This window comes from Artibeus jamaicensis, unplaced genomic scaffold, assembly GCF_021234435.1.
Source record: "Artibeus jamaicensis isolate MK-2021 breed Jamaican fruit bat unplaced genomic scaffold, CSHL_Jam_final contig_471, whole genome shotgun sequence".
NCBI lineage: Eukaryota > Metazoa > Chordata > Mammalia > Chiroptera > Phyllostomidae > Artibeus > Artibeus jamaicensis.
In genome coordinates this window covers 105,613-130,118 of record NW_026521850.1, presented here as the reverse complement: position 1 = coordinate 130,118, position 24,506 = coordinate 105,613, and the positions used below count along the sequence as shown (strand labels likewise).

General features: G+C 48.2%; 1 protein-coding gene and 2 pseudogenes across 1 annotated transcript in view; all 3 read right to left on the bottom strand.

The window, feature by feature from the left end:
- Window positions 1–7,058: 7,058 nt before the first annotated feature.
- Window positions 7,059–11,863, bottom strand: LOC128627817 (histone-lysine N-methyltransferase PRDM9-like; annotated as a pseudogene).
- A 647-nt stretch (window positions 11,864–12,510) lies between these two features.
- Window positions 12,511–17,009, bottom strand: LOC119036091 (histone-lysine N-methyltransferase PRDM9-like; annotated as a pseudogene).
- Window positions 17,010–20,289: 3,280 nt separating this feature from the next.
- The window catches only part of LOC119043644 (histone-lysine N-methyltransferase PRDM9-like), a 34,926-nt gene continuing 30,709 nt past the window's right edge, over window positions 20,290–24,506 (bottom strand). The window contains exons 6-8 of the mRNA XM_053667635.1: window positions 21,441–21,599; window positions 20,959–21,083; window positions 20,290–20,457 (exon numbers count right to left, since the gene is read on the bottom strand). Coding sequence (XP_053523610.1) covers window positions 20,290–20,457; window positions 20,959–21,083; window positions 21,441–21,599 — 452 coding nt within the window. The remainder of the gene's footprint in view (window positions 20,458–20,958; window positions 21,084–21,440; window positions 21,600–24,506) is intronic.

Sequence of the window (24,506 nt, the reverse complement as noted above, 5' to 3'; positions counted from 1 at the left end):
GCCTTACCCACTAGGCTTATTAACTATTTACCTTAAAGTAAAATTTTCCAACTCTTGAGTCCCCTATCAAAAAGACACAAAAGGTGGCTTCATCCAGAGTGGGGGGGCTTCTCAGCTGTAACAAGCCCAGCAGTAGCGGCCTCCCAGTTCAAAAGAAACTGGCTCTCACCCCACTCTCTCCCAGTTTCTGGGACTGGACAAGTGTTCTTGTGATGCTGGAAGTGCAGGAGGACAAAACAGGACCAGGAAGATGGAGCGGAAGGACAGGCGAAGCTGTGTGCCTGGTGCTGCTGCTGGGCTGCCCAGAAGCCGGGTGTCTGGGCCTGGACTATGTGCTGGAGGCACATTGCAGTCGTGCTCTTCAACCATCTTGCCGACATTTCTGGGCATATGGCTGAAGGCGTCTTGGCCTCATAGATTTGAGACCATGCAGGTAAAATGTGCAGAACACACTGCTCAGTGAACTGGAAAGGATGACTCTTCTTGGTCATCCAAGGCCCTGAGCAGAGAGCTGAGGACTTGGCTGGTCTGGCTGATGTCTGGACAAGCACCGACCACAGGGAGGCCCAAACATCATGGAGGCTGGACCATCACAGGAAGGATGCCCGTGCCCATCCCCAAAGCCACTGTAGTGGGAATTCACGGTTGGAGTCAGAGCCCCTCCCTTACCCCCAGGACAACCGCATCTGGATTTTGTCATGGACTCTGCCTGCTGCCCTTGTCTCCCTGTTTGAATCACTGCCCAGGCCAGAGACCGCTGCCTTTGCCCTGGGACAGAGAGTCTGTTGGTGTGTCCCAGCAAGGACCAGAGCATTCTAATGAGCCGCCTGCCTAAGGATCATGGGCTCGGGTGACACTGTGGCAGAATGCAGTGACGCATGAGCCACCAGCAAACACAGATCACAGGATATGCGATGGCTTCTGGTGGACACAGGCTGGAGATGGGAGGGTGGCTGTTGGCATCAGTGAGTGTGAATCCAGCTGTCAATGCAAAACTTAAATCGTCACATTGAGGCTATCACCTTGAACCCTTGGGCTGTACACCAGCATGCTCTGCAGACAGACACTCAGTACTCCGCCCTGGGGATCAGAGGCAGGTTGGGCTCGTCCACCCAGCGCCACCCAGGGCCACCCATAGAGCAGACGAGGAGCCCACCCGAGGCACCCACCTAGAAGGACCATCCTCCAGTAAAACACCGGCTTCTGGGTCAGGTCCTGTGAGGTGACAGGCAGCTCAGCTGTGCCTTGGCCCCCCCACTCCACAAAAAGGCAAAGTTTGGTGATTTCAGACCATCCCCTCCCAGAACTGACCTGAGGAGACTTTACCTGGACCGGGATCTGATCCATGTATTCCCAGTCCCAGCGCCAGACAATGGGTCCTGGGACCTCTTCAGTTATGTGTTCCACACTTATGGTGGCGGGCGATGCTGCGAGTGTTTTCTATTTTCAGCAGAGAATAGACCACAAAATTAGTGGTCTAATTTTGTGAGAGGCCATTTCATCCTGCTACATACAGGGCGGTCTTGTGAGCACATTTCTGATGTACTCTGGTGATTCCTTAGGGCTTATTGTGCTCAGGGCTCAAAGTCAGCCTGTGGGCACCAGCGGGACCCAGTCTGCGGCAGGTGCCCCTTCTGAGTGGTTGGCGCATGTTCTAACTAAGAGTCTGTTCTGATTGGCTGGTGTCTGCTTTGATTGGCCAATGTCTGCTCTGATTGGCCAGTCTGTGCCCACCAGCTGGGACAAATATACATGGACCACACCCCACTCTGTGGCCCCTCCTGCCCCCGACCCTGTCGAACCATCTTGCCCTGAAGTGAGCATAGCGACGATGCCCGTGTTCTGGTTGATGGTGAGCGTGCTGTGCTGAGGCACCGTGGTGTGAGCCGTGGCTGCGTTCTGGGTATTGTTGTCAGCGGCTGTGTCCATTGCTGTGACCTTCGTCCTAGTGGTGCCTGCAGGGAAACGCAGAGAGGAGTTGACATCCCAACAGCTGACAACCAGCATGGCAACAAAAGTAGCACAGCAGTCTACAGTGCAACGTGCTCCCGTTTCAGTCCCCTCACAGTGCAGACGGCAGTACTGCCTGTGAAGTGATACAGCAGTACAGTCCACTGCACGACTGCAGCGATTTCATGGTTGTTTGTTCACACACTTGGAAAGATTTGGGGCTTCTTCTGACATGGCTGTAGCTGTGGGAACACTGTCCCTCATTAACATGAAACTATCAGTGACCTGAAGGAAGGGCATGTGGCTGTCTCAGGTCTCATCCCTCTACCTGTCCCACTGCTCCCAGGCCCTCATCCCTCGTTCACTGACAATGTCAGTGGCATCCTGTCTGGACACTGGCCTCACAAGCCAGAAGGGAGAGCTGGGTGGGGGGAGTGAGTCCTGGTCGCTTAAACCAAGACTTTGGAGTTTGGTCCATGAATGGACCTGAGGTGGCTGTTCCCCCCATGGGGTCATCAGGAGATGGTTGGTGCTGCATCAGGAGCAGGGGTTTGCTGTGGGGACAAAGCTGCCATGACAGAAAAGGGAGGAAAAGGGGGAGAAAACAGCAGTGGCTGCCACTGGCAGGCGAGTGGGACAGGAAATCAGCCCATCTGAATGTGCTTTCATGCGGAATTTTCAGTTTCATTTACTTTTCAGCTGCTGCTGTCTACTTTGAGCTCAGAGGCTGGCCTGCCTTGTAACCTTCCCGCCCTGCGAGGCCCAGAGCTTGTCCATGACGCACACTGCTCAGGTCTGCACCCAGCTCTGCCCACCTCCACCCTCTGAACCGTGTGCAGCCCCTGGAATGTGAAAGGGGCTGACAAGTGTGTCATGAATGACTTCACAAGACGAGGGGCTGTCTGAGGTGTTTAGGAAGTGAGGCCGTCACCCCTGGTTCTAGGCCCCCCTGACGCCACACAGGAGACACAACAGTGCAATCGCTTCTCCCTGTCCAGGGTTGTCGTCACCTGCAGCCACCGACTTTCCCTTCTTACGACAAACACCTAAGAAGGTTTGTCAGCCTTGGCCAGATGCTCAGTTGGTTGGAGCATTGTCCTGTAATTAAAAGGTTGAGGGTTCCAATCCAGTCAGGGCATGTACCTAGGTTGAGGGTTTGATCCCTGGTTGAAACATGTATGGGAGGCAACCAATCATTGCATCAATGTTTCTCTCTTTCACCCCTTCCCCTCTCTCTAAAAGCAATGACCAAAAAAATGTCCTTGGGTGATAAAGAAAAAAGAAAGAAGGAGGGTCAGTGCCTGGGACAATGATGCTGTAGGAAACCTGGACTTTCTTGTCCTTGTTCTATTTGATCTGGAGATGACACAGGAACAGAACCTGCAGAGAACAATCCCCATCAGGTCTAAGTGTTCTCAGCGGGCTCCTTGAATGAGACCAGAGCTTGCCCTGTGACATTCCTGTTCGGTTGGAGTCATTCAAAAAAAAAAACCAGACAGACGCAGTGAGCTAAGTTGCAGGGTTTATTAGTGGGGGAAAGTGGAGAAAGTGGAGCCAACCAAGGCAGGGTGGGAATTGCTCGGTTGTCCTTAGGACAGGGTTTTTAAGCACAAAAAACAGCAAAGGGTAACTGGTTGGGGTGTCAGAGTCTGATCCTCTAGAGCTGGTGGCTGGGTGCTGATTCTCCTGACCATTGTTTTTGGTGCATCTTCTTAGCCTCAGGTTAAAGCGGCTGAGAATTCTGTTAGGCCAGATGGGCAGACCCCAGATCCCAATCTTAGCTGAGCATCTTTTCGTCCTGTGTAGGGTCAACAAGGCAGTTTCTGAGGCAGGCAGTTTCCCGCCTGGTGATTTTCTGTTCCTCCTAGGCCTGCCTAGGTCCGTCAATTCCTGACCTGCACTTTTGGGAATGGGCCTCAGTCATTCTTTGGGAAGTAGATGGGAGGGATAGCGCTGTCTCTCCATTGCCTCTTGAGACCAAGGGGGGCATTGGGGAACATCAGTAGTCCATCTGGTGCCCATAGAGAGGTTCCTAAAAGGACAACAGGAAAGAGACCATAGCACAAGCCTAACTGTCCAGTAAGCCCAGTGACTGTGCCATGGTGACCTGTTGGAGGGACTTGGGTTTGCTGCATCCTGACCTTCCATTACCAACCACAGCATCTGAGACATTTGAGGGCCCTTATTAGAAGGCATCACCTGAGCAAAAAGCTGCAAAATTATACAGAAATAGGCTAGGGCACAGAGGACCCACCTGAGAGCCACCACTCAGCCTCGTGTTTCTCCTCTGCTCCCCACAAAGCAGCGCCCCCAGCCCCCACCATGGCCTCAATGATTTTGAAACACCTTCCTCAGAAGAAGGCTGAGAGGAGGATGCTGACATCCTGTGAGGCCCGAAGGTGGAGTGTGCTGTCCCCTTAAATGCAGGACACTGGAGAGCTTTCCTGGGCCCTCAATGCACGGCACACACTGCACATTCACGTCTGTACTGAACTAGGCTGACGTGCTGTACAGACTCTCCCTGGAAACACCATTGTTTTCCAACAAGGGGGGTTGGTGCAACCTCGCCCCAGCCCAGGGTGTGGAACCCAATGTAAATGGAAACTGAAGGAGGGTGTCAAAGACCTGGGGGAGGGAAAGAGGCTGCTGAGGAAGTTGGACGGGCTCCGTACCGTTTGTAAAGGAAACTGCAGGTGCGCCCGTGTGTGTGATGAACAGAAAGCTCTAACTGGCTGTGCTAATTGGTGTGCCTTCTGGATTATGGAGTAATGGGTGGTTTTATTTTCTGTATTTCCTAAACTGACTGTTTCAAAACAATAACTGCATATCATAAAAAAAAAAGTTCCCATCAAGTGTGAGAGTCTGCAAAAGAAGATCTTAAAGTGTAAACTTCAAAATGTTACAGTTTTCTCCAGGTGATGAGATTAACAATCTTTTACTGTAAAAATTATTTTTTAAAAAAGCTTTCTTTAGTAACTTTTAAGAAGTCTGATATTTGAAGACAGCATCTATGGATAACATACCTCCCCAAGGGCAGCTCTCGGAGGCTGGGTCAGGAACTTTCTAGAGCAGTTAGGACCAAGGCCAGACCAGGGGCCAGACCAATAACAGACAGTGACGGGTCTGGGTGTCAAGACAAATCTGCCAAATTTCAGAAAGGCTTACCTGGCCCCAGCTTGGAAGGCAGTGAGCTGGTCTGTGTTCATGGCTGACCATTCTGGTGAGTAACCCCCTCAGCAGCCCAGCTAATGGTTCCCAAGCCAGCCCACAGCCCCCTTACCTGGGTGGCAGACAATCAGAACATAAACCAGGTGGGACTGGCCACAGCTGCGGTGACCACTGTAGTCAGTCAAATGTGTGATGGAAGCAGTTGGCCATTGTGTCCTTTTGCCTCAGCCACTGATGTCCTTTTTGAACAAGCACTATTGACCTACCCTATCCAGGTCGATCACAGTGTCATGTGGAGAAGTTGGGAAGCCAGCAGGTGCAGCTAGCATGGCCTCGGAGGCATACCAGGTGTCATGGGGACACGACAGTAACCTCAGCTGCCTGCCAAGGGCAGGAGGCTCAGAATCCAGCAGATGTCAGGCTACACTCACACCTCGGAGCCTCCATCTCAAAACAAGGATGGAGGCTGCCAGTCACTGGCAAGTAGGAGGGAGGGGTGTGTAAACACCCAGCTCCCTGCACAAGGTGGTCTGAGACCATGTGAACTATGCAAGCAAGGCTGAAACAAAAGGGCTTGTTTATGAGTTAGCTTTGAGAGCTGCACTCCATTTTCATAACACAGATCAGCTCAGTTGTGTGAAGGAGGGACTGTACGAGGTCCAGGGTGACAGCATGTGGATTTGGGGGACACCTTGGAGGCTGACAGCTACACTAAGAATGTGGTTTCCTGCTGAAGGGGAGGGAGAGGGAACAGACCTGTCTACTCATCTGTTTAAAAAAATATTTTACTTATTTATTCTTAGAGACGGGGAAAGGAAGGAGAAAAAGTGGGAGAGAAACATCAATGTATGGTTGCCTCTTATGTGTCCCCTACTGGGGACCTGGCCTGCAACCCAGGCATGTGCCCTGACTGGGAATTGAACCAGTGAACCTTTGCTTCACAGGCCTATGCTCAATCCACTGAACTACACCAGCCAGGGCTATCTACTCATCTTGAATCACAAAGCCTCCTGGGAGAGCTCCAGGGTCTGTCCTGGCGGGGAGCTGTGGTGACCATCACCTGGCAGTCTGTGGGTTCCCACCCCACTGTATTTCAGTGCCAGCCATGATGCCAGCATTACACCATGATTCTGGTTCTCTCCCATGACCCATGCTGAAAGCAACAGAATATTGAATTTATGGTGTTCTCTCTGGGCTGTGGTGGTGGGGGAAGAAACAGAGAAAAGAAACAAAACCCAAGAAATACACCATCCTTTAAAGAAGCATAAAAGAAAATAATAGTGGATTTTTATTGTTGGAAACTGCTCTGCCTGGTTTCAGAAACTGTAACCGTTTAAGGCTGATTGTGCGACCTCCGGGATGCAAACCACTGAGGAGACAAGGCTGTCTCTGGCAGCAGATGCTGCCCCTGCTTCAACCCCCCGCCCCCAATGCATGATCAAAGATCTATGACAGGTAAGACTCTTCATAGCGAAGAGCAACCTAAGCCAGACTCGATCACTTGGGAGGCCATCATGGAAGGACTTGGGGGGCTGCGAGAAAGAGGGAGTGATAGACCCGCCCCCCTCCTCTGCCCTAGCTATTTTGACATAGCCCAGTCCCCATATCCTCTGGGAGAAGTGCTTCCTGGCTTTAATCCCCTTAAGCCTGAAAACCTGTGACAGGGAAGACTGTGCAACCTTTTACCAGCTAGTGCAGGATCTGGTGTATCTGGCAAGAGAAAGAATTCTTAACAATCCTGTGAAAACTGCTTTGCTAAGAATGCTTATAGTTAAATGTTTTTATTTTCCCTCAGTTTTACAGCCCTTTAGTTGATACACCCTGATTTAGGAGAAGCCCTAATGGTTCTTTTTATACTATCTACTGTTTACTGCCTATCCATGATTAATAAGTTGTACCTGAATTCCTGTACACACACACACACACACACACACACACACACACACACACACACAACAATAAAAGCCTGTCTAGGCAAAGGGTAGGCAGCACTCTCCCCTAGCGTGTCCTGCCCCTTTTCCCCACAGGATTCAGTGGTCCGTGAGAATTTGTCTTGATCATCCATAACTCCGTGGGCACTGCTGGTCAGTGCATGTGTCGATTTATTTTTGAAATCCATGTAGATTATGTAGATACTCTTCTTCACAAGCCTGGCACTGGAAGGACAGAAAGGTCCTCATTTCAGGTCATGGGGGTGGGTGTCCCCCTTGAGTGAACACACTCCAGCAGGAACAAGGTGGGTCATGCTTAGGTCTCCCTCATGCAGGAGAGGGTATGATGGGGTCCTCACTAATTGTTCACCATCTCTCTGTATTGAACTCAGTTCTGGTTCTAAGAAAAGGGTGACCTCTGGGAGCTGTTGGCACCCTTCCTTATGCTTATGCAGATGCAGATGTTTACCCTGTTCTCACCCTGAGTCTTGCTGGACTCCCACCCATTGGGTCCATGGGAATTTTGTGCTCTTGGGCCATTATGGACACTATCTGTGAATGGTGGCCAGGAATGACCAATATTGTGCATGTCCATTATCCCATCTGACTTCACAAACAGAAGTTTAAAGATCAAATAAGTACTAATTTCAAGATGGTGTCAGTGATTGTCTGAAGCCTGTGCGGCCCAGGTACAAGGAAAGTGCATTACAGAAGCTTCTGTGTTGTGGGCTTTATGAGTGCCATATGCAGATTGGGTTCATCCGTCACAGGAGAAACTCGGTTCTTCTTGTCAATGCAGTAAAGCAAGTGTATTAGCACGCAAGCAGGGTTTATTAGTGATACGTTCTCATGGAAGAGGACGGGTCTTGCTGAGGTGGGAGTGAAAGGCAAGAGCTTGAGTAGCAAGGGCACCGGGTCCTCTGTCCTGAGGACTTATATAGTTGGTGGGATGGGGGGGGGGAGGTTACATATTGATTGACAGGTAAAAGTGGTGACAGCTTCCATGGGGGACATGACTACCCAAATGTAGGTGGGGGTCATTAGCCTGAATCCTTATCTTGCTTCAGATCCCATTTGGTCATCTTGTAATGTAGATACAGGGCAGAATTAAAGTTGAGGCAATTACCCAGTTACCTATGAGCTTTTTTGTAAGCACTAGGGACCCTCTCATAAATCAGATAGTAACCAGAGGCAATTAGCCAAATTTGATTTACAGGTCCTTTCCTTGAGTGCTGTGGACCCTCTCCCATCTTTTATGCCTTGGAATGAAGTTTCAAATCCTTTGTTTCTCACATAGTAGGACTGATACCTAGAATTTCACCGTGTTAGCATGGTGTTTCTTGTGATGCTGGATAATCTGGCAATAGAATTGGACCAGGCTCAGGACTGCTGAGTTAGTGGGAGAGACATGTCTTCCTTGTTCTTCCTGCCTTGGCTCACCATCTATCCTAACACACCAGTGCGGGCAAATGCTGTTCCCAGTGTCAGTTCTCAGCAAGGGGTGGGTGAGGATCTTATTTCACAGGTCACTCTCAGTACCACCTGCCTGTGTTGAAGAGGCTCAGAAGGTGCACAGGGTCAGTGGAAGGGTGGTGAACTGGAGGGAAGTGAATCTCCCACCTCAGGTCGTCTTCTTGGGGAATCTTGAGTCTATGTGGCAAAAGCAGTGGGGTCTGCTCAAATTCTGAATTTGGCTAGACTCCTACCCTGTCCTTATTTTCCTTTGTCCAGCACTAAAGACCCAGAAGACATAGGTACTAAAGGCTGTTCAGCAGGACTTGTGATCTCAGCGATCCTCTTGCCAGATTCTTTCTGTGCTGACTCCAGTTCAAATGTTAAACTGAAAGGATGGAGTTCCCATTTCCATTATACAGACTAGGAAGCAGGCAGAGAGAAGTTGAGAATCATGCCTTACATCACACAGCTGGAGAAGACAGAGCTGAGACTCACACTAAGGACTGATGTGGAAACTGTATGCTATTCACCAGAAAATGCTGACCCTGAAGAGGCAGCAAGGACAGTGAGGAAGATGAGGTGTGTACATACTGAGCCCAGCTCACATACATGCAGAAGCATACATTTCCCCCTGCCATTCACCTCTGAGGCTCCAGAGGTTGTAGGAAACTATAAGAGCCAAGAGAAGCCAAAGGAGGAGGGTAGGAAACCTATTAGGAGAAAAGGCCTCACTTCCCAGGAGTCCAGGAAGCTCCATTCACTGATGCATCTGTCTCAAATCCCTCTTTCTGGGCAGAAACCGAAGTAGATTGACTAGACTTATGTATTTGCAGGAGTTGAATTTCTGTGGGTGAGTTCTCGGTGGCTCTTCTGGACCTCTCTGCTTTCAGTGACGGGGGAATGAGAGATGTGGGCTTCATATTTGTATGGAGACAACACATTTTAGAAAGAGATGTCAAAAAGCCATGAAGGAGACTGGTGTTGACATCCCCATATCACTCATGGAACTGTTTGTCCATCTCTTGTCATAAACCTGGAAGATTTGTTTAACCAGTTACTTGTGTAGTCATTGCAATCTTGGGGAGAGTAAGAGGCCATAGACTTCCTGTGGCTCTTGATATGTGAATTAATGCTCATGACTCAGAGTCCACCTGCTCGCAAGTCTGTCCTCTGTTGTCTGATGAGAGCTGACTTGCATGTAAAGCCTTGCCCGCACTCCCTGCAAACATAGGGCTTCTACCCTGAGTGTGTCCTGCAGTGTGTGATGAGATGTGACTTGCATGTAAAGCCTCTCCCACACTCCCTGCAAACATAGGGCTTCTCCCCTGAGTGTGTCCTCTGGTGTCTGATGAGATCTGACTTGCGTGTAAAGCCTCTCTCACACTCCCTGCAAACATAGGGCTTCTCCCCTGAGTGTGTCCTCTGGTGTCTGATGAGAGCTGACTTGCATGTAAAGCCTCGCCCACACTCCCTGCAAACATAGGGCTTCTCCCCTGAGTGTGTCCTGTGGTGTGTGATGAGATGTGACTTCCGTGTAAAGCCTCTCTCACACTCCCTGCAAACATAGGGCTTCTCCCCAGAGTGTGTCCTATGGTGTCTAATGAGATCTGACTTGCTTGCAAAGCCTCCACCACACTCCCTGCAAACATAGGGCTTCTCCCCTGAGTGTGTTCTCTGGTGTCTGATGAGATCTGACTTGCATGTAAAGCTTCGCCCACACTCCCTGCAAACATAGGGCTTCTCCCCTGAGTGTGTCCTCTGGTGTGTGATGAGACATGACTTCTGTGTAAAGCCTCTTCCACACTCCCTGCAAACATAGGGCTTCTCCCCAGAGTGTGTCCTCTGGTGTCTGATGAGAGCTGACTTGCATGTAAAACCTCTCCCGCACTCCCTACAAACATAGGGCTTCTCCCCTGAGTGTGTCCTCTGGTGTGTGATGAGAGCTGACTTACATGTAAAGCCTCTCCCACACTCCCTGCAAACATAGGGCTTCTCCCCTGAGTGTGTCCTCCGGCCTCTGATGAGATGTGACCCATCACTGAAGCCTTGCCAATACCCTTCATGTTTGATTGTTACAATTCTTAACATTCCTGCATTCACAAACAATTTGCCTGTGCCCTCTGGACTGTCTTTCTGACCTCTATGGGGCTCTTTCTCCATCATTCTCTCATGCTCATCAGAGATCCTCATTTGACTGATCCTTTTAAGCAAAGGTTTGGACCTTTGTTTAGCCTCTTGACCTTCAGTTTTATCATTCCAGTTCTGTGTATTAGTATGTTGGTGCTGCTGATTCTGATCCTCTGGGCAGGGTTCCTCTGCTTGGAGGTGTTTTCTTGCAAATGTTTCCAAGAGAATCTGAGAGGGATTGAGTTTCACGTGTTGGCTGAATTTCTTACTGGAGAAGGCCAGAGAGCAGGAGGGACATGGGTGCACCTCTGGCTTTGATTCCGCTGAAAGAGAAAGGTCTGGTCAGGGAGATGTTGATGAGAACACTTGAGCCATATGATACGTCTCCTGGTAAGACCTGCCCCATGAATTATTATTACTACGGTAACAATGCAAGCTCTTTATCCCTCAAAGTGTCCACTTGCAGTTTATTTTCCTTGTTATTTTTTGCAGTGTCTCTTCGGAAATCTAGAAAGCCCACATCAAGGGTCTTTTCTAATATTGCCCAGACTAGGGGCTTTCAAGGATGACAAAAGGCCATTTCACTCCCTGTGTGGATGGAACTGTAGTGACCTTTTCCATCTATATGTATCTTCCAAATCATGTTAAAGAGGAAAACACAGGCCCCAACTAGGAATTGCTTCTCTCTGGTTTCCAAAACAGTAAAATAAAATATCCTTCCCGCCCTTGTTCATGCAGCTTAGTGCAGGTTGAGTGGCAGCCTGTGAAGCAAAGAGTTGGAGGTTCAATTGTCAGTCGGGGTGCATGCCTGGGTTGTGGGCCAGGTCTCCAACAGGGGGCGTGTGAGAGGCAACCAGGCAGTGATGTTTCCTTCTCTTTCTCCCTCTTCCCCTCTAAAAATAAATAAAACCTTAAAAAAGTCCTTCCTCAAGCCTCACACCAGATATTCATGCTTCATTTCATTCAGCATTAGCCCATTTCAAATAAACTGAGAACTCCTCTTTCAAAATATTTCTCCAATCACAATTCTTACACGCCTCACTCCTGTTCCTCTCTGGCCAATCTACCATTGTCTCTCACTTGGAGATGAAGTAATCTCTGAGGGGATTCCCCACTGGAGTTTATTTTCTAAAAATTAACACAGCATAATCAGAACAGAGAACACACTACTCAACAGCTGACAACTGCACACTTGCACTCAGGAAAGTCCCCAGTGTCTCAACTCGGATCATCGTCACTGCATTTCCAGAGCTGCTCTATCTGTTCTCCCTTCTTACCTCTGTGCTGAGCCGAGACCTGAGTGACCCTCAGCCGACTCAACGCCCCACCTCTTTCCTTCCCTGCACTAGCTGCTCCCTCTGCCTGGGATCCTCTGCCCGCAGTTTCTGCAAATGTTGTATCTGGAGAGCGCCTCACCTGGACCGCCTGCCACACTGCACCTCCCCTCACACTGATCCCCAGGCGATGGTCCTGGATGAGTTCTCTCCAAAGCACTAACTGCTCTGTAGTCTTATGCACATGCAAGCACGTGTGTCTGGGTTTCCCTCCTTCACCCGTCAGCTCCTCAAGAGCAGGGATTCTGACCCTCACGTTAATCTGTATTTCCAGGTCCCAGGACGCTGTGCACCACGAGTAGGATCTCACATGATAATTCACTGAAATGATGAACGAATGTGCCCTGCCTGCTAATGGTGTGGCTTGGTGGGTTGGGTGTTGTCTGAAAACTGGAAGGTTACAAGTTCAATTACATTCAGGGCACGTGCCAGGGTTGTGGGCCAGTTGGGGGTGTGCCATAGACAAGCGATTAATGTTTCCCTTGCACATTGATTTTTCCTTCCCCCTCCTTTCCACTCTGTAAAAATAAACACAAATTTGTTTTAAAAGATTTGATTTATGTATTTATTTATTTTCAGAGAAGGGGGAAGGGAGGGAGGGAGAGGCAGAGAAACATCACTGTGTGGTTGCCTCTCACATGCCCTGAACTGGGGACATGGCCCGAAACCCAGACATGTGCCCCAACTGGGAATCAACCTGGCAACCCTTGTTTCACAGGCCGGCGCTCAATTCTCTGAGCCACCTACCTGCCAGGGCAAAATCTTTACAAAATAATGAATGCCTACAAACAAAAATGTTCTATTTCCAAGTATGGAGAAAAATAAAAAAGAAACAGCAATAAAAGTTTCAGAAAAACTGCCTTGGTGAGAGAACTGGTTAGTACTTTGAAAACTTTTTTTTGCCTTTCAGTCTTTCAGGCCAATATGTGCTTGTGTATTTTATTCATGAAATATTTTTAAAATAAAAAATATAAAAATTTTGCCTGAGAGTCAAAGGCATATGAATTTCTGAAGCATGTGATTTGACACTTTACTGACTTTAGAGTGGATTTTACTCTACTTAAGAGTTGGATCATGAATATGTCTATGGAGAATTCTCTTTCTTTCTGTTTTGAAGAACAGTGGTGCCCACCCCCTCCCAGCTGTGAGCTCTCTCTTCCACTTGCTGCCCCACTTGCTGCCCAGCTCCTGGCCATACTCGTCCCCACACCAGACCAGCAGCTCACAGCCCGGCCTGACGACCCGGCAGGTTCGGTAGAAAATCTGCCCGTGGTATTGAAAGGCCACCAGGTTCTGCTCTTCATCATCCCGGGCACAGTTCACAAACCTGGGATTGAGGCAGAGGAAGGGAAAGAAAACCAGGGTGATGAGTTCCCACTACCTGTTACAACCATGTCCAGCCCCTCACTGATTCTGAAGGCCCTCAGGCTCTGGTGTTGCCCACGGCCCCTAATGCTCCCGGGGAACCTTCTGTTCAGTGTCTGAGAGTTTGCCAGCATGGCATGTGAATGCCTACCTGCAAGTCCTGCTTGCAGTGTTCATCCTGCCTAATACTATTTTCTAAAACCCAGTTCTACACTTAACGTCCACTCTGATTGGCCATAATATCCAGTCATTTCTGGCTTCTCCAAACTGTAAATCATGTTGTCTCAGCACAGAACCTGGTGCTTGATCTAGAGCTCTGTTTCTGAATTAGCTCACTAATTATCCAGGACTCAAGCCACGTCTGTTTTCATTTAAGAAGCCTTTCTCCAACTCCCATACGCTTTATTTAGGGTACCATTTGATTGCCTGCCCAAGGTTACCATAGAAAATTGGAGGTCTTTTTGTCTTAGTACAATAAAAGAGAACAAGAGTAGTTGATTCATATTGTTATCCCTAATGAAAGAGACCCCCTCTCAGGAAAGGGGCCCATGACCATTCCTCTGCAGGCCTCAGAGCCCAGCTCTAGTTAGAAGTGAGGCTGGGATGGTTTGCTGCCCTCACAATTTTAGGCCAACCATGGTTTCTGCTATCTTGACATTGTGCACTTCTTGGCAATTACAGTTAAATGTTTCTAAAAGCAATTGTTTTAGGTCTGTCTGCAAGAAGTTTTTCATAAGGACATGGGTTGTGTGATCTGTTTAAGTAATGTTATATTCCTTCACCTCAACTGGATTACAGTAAGTGCTTAATTAATGTTCATTTGATAAATTAAAGTGTAATCCAGTGTCCCTGGTGAATCTAGACTCTTCAAGGACCTTCCTGGCATTCAGATTGTGTGTGGCAGAGACCTTTATATTTTGGGGCCCTGTGCTATACTTTCTTCCTAAAAGTCCCCTGAAATGAAAGAACACTGTATGGAGAAAAAGAGGGAAAAAAGGATTAAGGGAGACCATTGACGGGGGCATGATGAGAGGGAAAGATATATGGACTTGTGGGCTGTGGGGGCGACTTTCCTCACAAGTCCCCCCAGCCACCACGGATGAGAGTACATATGACGAGACACGATCTGCTTGGGGATGAAAGGTAGCCATTTTCCCAGAGGAAAAAGGCTGTGAGTTTGGGGGTCTTTGGGCACGTCTTTCAAAGAAATCTGAGGGCTTTGTATGAGTCACAGACTGTCAGGAACAGAGTTTTAGGTTTTTCTACTTGAACCCTTAACATATGGATGAAAGCACCGTTAGCAGAGCAGATTTCACAGATTTATCAGGAAGTCTTTGTGATGCCAGGTTTTTCCCCAAGACACAAGGAGCTGCACCCTTCCCCATCAGGTATTCAGGCTTAAGGGGATTAGAGCCAGGGAGCGCTTCTTCCAGAGAACATGGGGACCTGGGCTTTGTCAAAGCCGGGGACAAGAGTCCATTGCTCCCTGTCACACCTCCCACACCCAGTCCTTCCACGAAGGCCTCCCAGGTGGCCTTTGAGTCTGGCTTAGGTTGCCCCCTGCTGTGAGGGGTCTTACCCATCATTGACTTCCCACCAAGTTTTGGGGGCAGGGAGAGGAAACTGAGGCAGCCTTTGCTACTAGAGACAAGTTTTGTCTCCTTCCACTTGCATTCCAAAGGTAGTCCCTCTCCCTTAGCCACAAGGGGTCGAGATACAATTACTAGAACCAGCAGAAGGGTCTACAACAGTAGGGGATGAGTGTCCCCTCTGACACTCAGAGACCTGTTGACCTCACCTCATCCAGTTGGCCCAGGATCTGTCCTTTCCATCCACATACTCATAGCAGTTTCTCCCTTTGGCGATCTGTTTCAGAAGAGAAGTTAAAGACCTTTTATTTTTTTGGCTGGGAGGTAATAGTCAGAAGAATTATTTTACTCTATTGTCATCAAAAGTCATTCAGCCTGCATTGGGATTCAAGTGCCAGTTGTGACCACATATTTTTCTTACTCATCGCCCACACATCCGAGTCTAACTGTCCAATCAAAGCAAGAGGCCCAGAAGGGAGGAGCCGCTCTTTTGTGTCTGCACCAATTTGCTCCCACTTATCTTCTGATCCTTCAACAGGAGCTCTGTGTTCATGGCAAGTCCAGTCAGTACACAGAACTAACCATATTGTCCCCTCCATGTCTAGCATGTAGGAGGTGAGGTCCCTCCAGGCCTCAGAAGGAATGTGGGAAGCCAGAGGACAGTGGAAGAGGTAAATACTTCTCACCAGCCAGGAGTATCTGCTCTTGGCTGCCTCTTCATCTTCTGTGATGTGTCCTTCATAAGGGCCAAAGTGCAGACCCACTGGCAAATCAGCTGCCTCATTCCACACTCCAAGCCCAGCCTCAGGGATGCAGGATGGCCCGATTCTCAACCCAGGGGGCAGGGTGAGGGCTGGGCGGTGGGGATGCCCCTTGTCCACTGCTCGGTCCTTTACAAATGCAGGGGGTCCATGCACAGCACAGCTGTCGATGAAGAAGTTCTGACACTTCTCACAATCTGGAGGGGAGAGCAACAGGGGTTAGGGAAGGTGTAGTGCATGTTCCTGGACACAAAGAGCTTCAGAGGGAGTCCTGCACTGACATCACTGAGACTCAATCCTGTACTCCAGGTTACTAGAGGAAGGGAATGATTTGGGGACCAAAGGACCAGATGGAATTGCTGCATTGTAGCATACTTGCTTCTTAGTGAGGGTCACTTACAGAGGTAGTCATCATCCTGGGGCTCGGTGACCTCTTGGTACCCACAGTCCTTTCTTTCTTGTAGGTTGTACATCTTCACGTCCATTTCCTTTCTACTGAGTTCTGAGTTGGAGAAGAGCAGGTGAGCCAGGTTGGTGCGGTCTGGAGTGTAACTTCCCATTTTGTCATAAACACGCAATCTCCTCCCATCAAATTATCACCTGTCCTTTTGCATACTCTGGTATTTTACTCAGTTAACTGTTGGTTCAGAAGATTAAGACTCCACACTAACTATAGATGACTGATACAATTTTAGTTTCCAGATCTTCCCATTACCAGGTTTCATTTGACAACCTGTAATCATTCGTAAAATGTTTATTGAGTGCACTTTATGTGTTAGGCATTGAGTAAAGGCCTGGGCACACAACACCAGTACAGTGTGGTTGCCATTATCACAGATGGATTTATTGGACAACTTGTATGTGTCACCTGTTTTAAATTCAATTTAATGTTTTCAAACAATATGAGTGATGTTTCCTTATCTTCAGTTTTCACATTAGCCTGCAGGGGCTCAGAGAATTTATAGGATTTGCCCAAACCCTATAAATGAAGCTATACCTGTATTTGTAGGTTAGCTCCATAGCTAACTTCAGTCTCAGCTGAGCCCAGGTTAACTCCAGGCCCATCCAAAGTCCACCCCACAGACCTAGGCCATACGTATCAGATTTTTGGTAGGACTTAGAGGAACTAAAGTTTCCAAAGTATTTTCTCTTACCTGATTTTTGTCTAGTGTGCTGTCCAAAGGCACATGCTTCTTCAGGAAGGGACACTGGTTTCTGGGCATGCTCTGAGTCACTTGCAGTCATCAAATTTGATATTCCTGTCAATTCCTTCAAACTGTATTCATTGCTTAATGGCACCCTGGATGTTTCCTTCAACATAAGAGTCACATATTAAGAGATAACATGTCTTTAATGTTTTAAGGCTTATGGTACATTTTACATGCATGTCTTTAATACTTCAATCCCTGGAAATACCTAGGGAGTATGAATATTAGAGGGTATAGGGCCAATGTGGGTGGGTAATGAATCCAAGATTAGAACCCATGCCTTATGGCTCTAAGGCTGTACCAGTAGCTAGTTGTCTTCAGCTTCCTCATATATAACTTGCTAATTTTTTTTACGTTATAGTGAATGTGCAATTAAATATTGTTGACCAAAGTGCCCTGGGAATTGTGTAATACAGTATGAATGTGAGATGACAGTCCTGCTATCAATTTACCCCTCAGCTCTCTCCATATTTCAAATCTCAGAGAAATTACCTTCAGTGTTCATCGATCATCTTCTAGTTTAATTTGTAACTGTGAAATCATTCATTCAGCAAACTTTTCGGGGCCTTCCAGGGTCCTGATCTGCACCTGTGACCTCTGAGAAGTCTCAGGTATGAACCAGGCCCTGAAAAGAGCTCAGAACACAGAGGTAGGCAGGCTGAACAAATGATTCTAAACAGCATGAGAGTGGTCTCATTAGAACTCAGAGAAAGAAGCTGTTACTTCACCCTATAAGAAATGGCATTTGAAATCAGTTCCAGATAGATGAATTTCTGTTGAATAGTATAACCTATATGAAGACCTCAAGTCATTTTATTATTTGTTCTTTCTCAATCATTAAACCTGAAGCTCCTCAGGGGTGGGAGATGCTGTCTTTGATTGGAGTGGGAGGCTGTGATCCTGGACACTTTACATTCTTCTTCACCTGGGACCATCCACTGCACCAACTGCCTACACATCGTACACTTTCCTTAGTAAGAGAGTCTTAGTGCATCTCTCATTTCTGCATAGCATAGAACTTTGGTTAAAAGTATCAGTCAGATGAATGATGTAATGGCATATGGATAAGACAATGTAAACTTTAGAAAGCAATGAAAGCTTTACTTTTTATCTTAAATTTTTTTATTTTTTGAAGAGGGGGAAGAGAAGGAGAAAGAGAGGAAGAGAAGCATCAATGTGAGAGAGAAACACTGACCAGTTGCCTCTCACACACACCACAATTGGGAACCTGGCCCACATCCCAGGCATGTGCCTTGACCAGGAATCAAAGCAGGAGTGTTTCATTTTCCAAGATGACACCCAAGTGAGTCATGCTGGTGAGGGTGAAACTACGAAAGTTTTAATGAGTTTGTAAGTGATTTAGAGAAGAAACTATGGGTTAGATTGCACTATGACTGATACTGTGATCTTAGACATATAGTCAAAATACTTCTATGTCTGAAAGCTTACTTTCCTCATCATAAATGATGACAGTTATATAGTACATGCCTCATTGGGTTGTTGTAATGTTTAAATGCATTTATTCACACAGAATTCTTAAAGTGTGAAACACTGTGAGAATGAAACAAATGGTAGTTACTACTGTTGCTGTAGTTATTAACTATTAAGATGATGAGCCCTGGCTGGTGTGGCTCAGTGGATTGAGTGTTGGCCTGGATACTGAAAGATAACCAGTTCCATTCCTGGTCAGGGCACATGCTGGGGTTGTGGACCAGGTCTCCCATTTGGGGTTGTGTGAGAGGCAAGCTATTCATGTTTCTCTCACACATGTTTTTCTCCCTCTCTTGCTCCCTCCTTTCTCCTTTCTCTAAACAAATCAATAAATAAAATCTTTTTAAAAAGATGATAATGTTGGACAATGTGTTGGGAAGACCAGGAAAGGAAGGCAGCAGTTCCTAGGATACTTTTTGCATTTTCCTACTCTTCCCTGCATTTCTATCCATGAGGGAAATTTTTTTGTCCACAGGATTTGGAAATACTCACCTTGTGGTGTTTACTCTGTGTCCTTCTGAAGGCTTCCCAAGAAGGTTTCACTGAAAGATGATGAGAAATCAGTGTTTTGCTTGGTAAATGTTTCCAAAACCTGGAGATTCTTATTAGGGACACAGAATTCTGAATGAGAGTAGTCCAAGAACAATCCCAGGATGATTGGAAAATGTTTTCTGAGGTATCATTAAGGTGTAGGCTTCTATTGGGGCCATCCACTAATTTCATTAGAATCATAAAAAAAATAGACAAAGTTTCTTCTACACTTCCTCCTATGTTCATAAACCATCTATTACATTTGTTAAAAAATAAATTGGCCTCTGCTGACAAAAACGTAATAAAAGTAACCGCATAGAAACTCCATGTTTTTCAACATAACCCTTTCTCTGTCTTGTTTTCTTCACTGGCCTTGTCCAGGCTAAGGGCACCACGACCACCTCGCCTCCCTTCTCTGGTATCCTCCCCCCTGTGCACATACTGGCCATCCAGGCCCTTCCTTATCATTAGACTCTGGTTGGCATCCATAGTCTGATGACCACAGAAACAGAATTCCAATCAAGTTAAAGGTCATGTCTTAACTTCAGCTGTGTTTCAACCCCAGACCCATGAAAGTGGGTCCTACCAACCAAACACTCATGATACTGGACAGAATGGCACCATGGCCCACATCAGGAAATGATTCAGTGATCATCCACTCCTGTCCCTGGCCTTCCTTCAGCTCCCGTAATCACCATGTTAACACTGCTTCCCCTCCGTCTCCTGCAGGTCATTGGGCAGCCAGGTGTTGGAACACCCCTCACCGGCCAGACCTGCCTCCCTCTCTTGTGATGACAACTCTTCTGAATTAGTTAGTTCTTGTTCACTTGTATATTCTTATACATTTACTTCTTATTATAATCGTATCTATAATTATGTTTCACACTTGAAAGTTTACAGAAATAACCCCTCACTGTACAATTCACTGTTCTGCATCTTTCTTGTTTTCTGGACAAGCAAACCCTGCTGCCTGGTTAACTCCTGAGATGCAGCCTGACCTAAACCAGGGCCGTGTCAGGAGGGCAGCTCAGGCGCCTCCTGCCCCTCACCTCGCTGCCTTGGAGCCCATTCGTCATCAGAGTCCTCAGGGTCCTCCTCCTGGAGTTCGGTGGCCCAACGAGGGGGCGGCCGAGGGGGTCTGAGACCTAGAAGGACACACAACCTTTGTCGAGAAAGCAAAGAGCTTGAAGGAAGAACAAGCACCAGGAAGCCCGTGGGACTGGCTCCAATGGGATGAGAGAGTAAAACGAGTTGAGCTGCAGTGAGTGCTGCACCATCCCTTCTGTGACCTGAAGGAGCCAATTCCCCCATTGGTGTCCAAACAGAACGGAGTAGCAGGCAGATGGACCCACGGGAGCCAGAGCCAGCCCAGCAGTCTGTCAGGTCACCAGGCCCCTGGGCCCAGCGCCTGCGCACTGGCTACCTAGGCCGGGGAACACGTCAAAGTTCCTCTTCAGGTTCCGGCACCGGCCTTTCTCCCGGTCTCCCATCGCTGCCCAGTCCTCCCTGGAGACGTAGAGGGAAGCGTCTTCCAAAGCTTCTTCAGCCTGGAGAGGAGTGGAAACACCAGTAACTCGGTGATGCGACTGAGAATGCGTGGGGCGGGCCTTCCCCGTCCCCGCGTGCAGGGAGCGGGCGGGGCCTCGGTGGTCCCGGTGCTGCAAGCACTGAGCCCGTGTCCCAGTCGTGTTCCAGTCGTGTCCTGGGTCCCCGAGCGGCTATTCCTCCCAGCGCGTCCCGGGGACCTGCTCGCACCCTGGGCCTTCTCCCACTTCCCTGCCCCGCGGAGTCCCGTCTCTCCCACCAGCGCCCTGCACCCGCACAGCCAGGGTCACCGAGAGGGCCGGGCGTCTGCGGAGCCCTGTCCCCAGGCTCCCCGCCGGCCCCTCAGCTCATCTGAGGCTTCCGCTCCGTTTGCCCCGCTTCTCCCTCAGGGCTGTGCTGCGGGCCCCCGTCGGGGTTGTGGCCCCAGCGTCTGACGGGCGTCCGGGCGGGTCTGAGGCGGCGCAGGAAACGCGCTTTTCCCGGGGAAGGGCTCGGCGGTGCACCCGGGGGTCCGGAGAGGCCCGCACGAGACGCAGGCGCGTCCCCGGCAGACCGCCGTCTCTCAGGCTGACGGGCTCGGGGTCCCTGAGACCCGATCCTGCGTCTTCCGGGCTGAGGACACTGAGGTCTGGGGGGAGGGTCAGACCCTGCGGCTGAGGAGATTCGGGGCGTCTCATGGAGGGGCTTCAGGGTCCCCACCACTGAGTCGGTTTCCAGGACGACGGCGTTTAGCGTCTCTGAGTTTGGGGAGATTCGGTCTTTCCGGGCGAGCTGCAGGTTGGGGGCCCCGAGCCGAGGGGAACTGGGGTTTTCGGGCTGTTTGGGGGTCTAGGCGTTCGGGGTCAGGAGATGTGGGTCCTCCGGGTTGGCGGACGCGGGCCCCTCGATGCTGCAGGGGTTTGGGGCCCCTCAGGATGAGGGCATCTGGGGCTGGACTTTGAAGCTCTCGGACTAAGGGCTCCACGTGGTAAGGCTCCCCGCTTACCGGTCAGTCTCCTGGGGTCCTTGCCGCGCTGCCCACCTCTGTGGAACATCCTCTCCCAGATCCCGGGCTTCCCGCCCTCGGGAGGACGGAGGGCGCCGGGGGCGAGGTTCGTGCTGGGATAGGGCGCAACCCGCCAATCAGTGCTGCTGTCCCCGGGTCCTGCGGGTCAAAGGGCGGTCAGGAAAACCTGACAGGGCGGGACGGGGGCGGAGCCATTTCGCTCTACTTGGGTTGTGGCCTGATCAGAGGAAGACCCGCCCCAGCCCGCGGGGATTGGCTGCTCTGGGCCCAGAGAGCGACTGCTGCTAGGACTGTGGGTGGCGCTCTGTGGCTTGTGTTTTAGTGGATAATGAGGGGTCCTCAGGACCTGGGACCCCCTGAGTCCCAGCCAGTCTTTGGGGTGCATGTGGCCCTCCTGCCGCCTGAGAAAGTATCTTTGTTCCACCAACTGTGGTCGGGATCCCCAACTTTCGTCTAGGCCCATCCGTGCCCTACCTTGTCAAAACCACTTTCAGCAAAAGCTGTGTAACCAGTGAGGGTGACGTCAACACTTCATTGGCACCCTGTGGAAACTTAAGTCTGTAAATTCTGACCAGCAACTCATAGACACACAATAAGTCACAGAGGGCTCAAACATTTAAACACAACAAGTGACATAATAAGTATGCTGGAAAACCCTGGGAGAACTCTCAAATAAGTGGTGTTATGAGTAATAAGCTATGTGTAAGTAAGTCAACTCTAAAAAGATTTCAGAAATAGGAAGACAGGTCAAAACCAAACAAAACTAAATAGATTTTTTAAATGCTGAGAAAACCTACAAGTATTTTGCATAAAAATAAAACATCAAATTTGAGGACAGGGGTCCACAGAGCAGGGTAGATGCTATGAGCTTTCACGGGATAAAGTGGGATAGTGTCTTTGTTCCTTGATTTCCTTGGATTAGAAATAAGCCAGCTAACTAATTATTACTGTGAAACCGCATAAAGGGAAACCTTACTAAAGTGGAGTTGGGGGTCAGTGGGGGTGCTCCACATAGCACCACCTGGGGTCAAATACAGGAAAAATTGTCTGTCATAGGCCCCAACATGAAGATGTACCATGTGTCTCCCCAGGAGAAGCCGACTCCCCAGAAACTCAGCTGGAGAGAAACCATCGTCACCCTGAACTGACACTTTCTTGCAGCGTACTTTCATTTGAAGTGACCCCTCCCAACTTACTTTTTTCTCCCTGTAAAATAACGTTGCTCTCCTTTATTTGGGGAGCTTGACTATCTTTGGCTACAGCTTGCTTGTCCTAAATTGCATTTTTTTACGGTGTCTGAATAAACCCTTTAGCTGCTGGTAAAATAACTGACTGCTATACTTTTAAGGTCACCCTAATTTGGTGGCTCATATGGGAATCCAGAGGACTTCTGGAATCTCTGAGGCTGATGAGCAAGCAGGTGCAGTGTCCTTGCTCTGAAAGACTTGGGGAAGGGTCCTTTGGTGCAGACTATTTGCTGATCATTTTGACAATAGCTATCCAGAAATAACATTGTCGCACCCTCTGACCCAGAAATTCCACTTTTCAAAAATTTCTCCTAGTTGCCCTGACCTGGTAGCTCATTTGGTTAGAGTGTCCTGCATATATGCTAAGGTGGCCAGTTCATTCTTCAGTCAGGGTACATACAAGAAGCAATCAATGAATGAATACATAAGTGGAACAACTCTCCCTTTCTTTCAAATTAATAAATGAAATTAAAAGAAAAGAATAAAAAAAATTCCCCCAGTTATGCTTCCCTGTGTATGAAATGAAGTATGTTTAAAATATTGTATCCAGCACTTATATAATAACAGATATAATTTTGAAATTTCCAGTAGAAGAGAATTTATTAAATTATGGTTTGTTCACAATGCAACATTATAGAAAATTAAAAGTGGGTGAGAATACATGATATTTCATTAAGGAAATAAAACCTAGTAAGGTGGTTCTAGTGGATTTTAACAGAATCATTTCTAAATAATGTTATTATGTGAGAAAAGTATCCTGCAAAACAAATTGTGTAAAAAAAAAAAAACCCATGCAGAAGACATGTGCTGAAAGGAGACAGAGGGACTAGTCACAGGGATTAGGGCCTGGGCAACACGCAGGGGAGAACTTGCCTTTCTTTCATGTCATTTGGAATGTTGTGTCACTTGTTTTCTACTTTACTTAGAATAAACCTATCTATAAATATTTTTAAATATTGTAGATAAAAGAATGTATGAGGAGTAGCTGGTTAGATATGTATGCATTTGAAAATGACTCAACAAAAATTTTTCACACCCTCCTTACATCCAGTGGCCTGTGCTGCCTTTCTTCTCTGAATAACACCTTGACCACCCAAAGTGTCAGATTTACATCCAAAAGTGTATTCCAGCAGGAACATTTCCACAGCGCAAAATATACCGTGTCTCACAGTTACTATTTGTTTGAGAGATGCAAACCATTTATTATCAAAATAGTGAATTTTATATTTAGGTATTGGATCCAAGATCATTTATAGAAATGTTATTAAGAATAGTTTAAGCCCTGACTATTGTGGTTCAGCTTCTGTGTCTGGCATCTGGCAACTAGGGTTCATTGTCCAGCTTCCACTCTGGAGTCTGGCTGTCGAGTCTTGATTATGGATCCGGGTCCTGTCTGAGCTCTGTGGCTGGGGTTTGAATCTATTTCTCTATGGGTCTTGGATCTGGGGTCTTTTGGGGTGTGGCTTTGCAGTCTCTGGGTTTTTGTGTTTGGGGGGTCCATGCGCATTCCTATAAATTTTTAGTTGTTGGCTCCAAGTCAATGCCAAGGTTGGTGTGTGGTGAAGAAGGAAACTTTAGTGCAAATACCTCAACTTTAATACAGAATGTCTGTGAGTAAAGAAGGGTTATTAAGAAGCTCAGTATTGTCACAGGTGAATTATGAAGCAGCACGCTGTGTATCAACTCAGTACTGCTGCTTCGTAGTTACATAGCATCAGGCCTGTGAGGAGGTCCTGAAGTGAGGCAGTTCTGGGGCAAACTCCCTCTCTGGCTGTTCTGTTTAGGGCATCTACTCCAC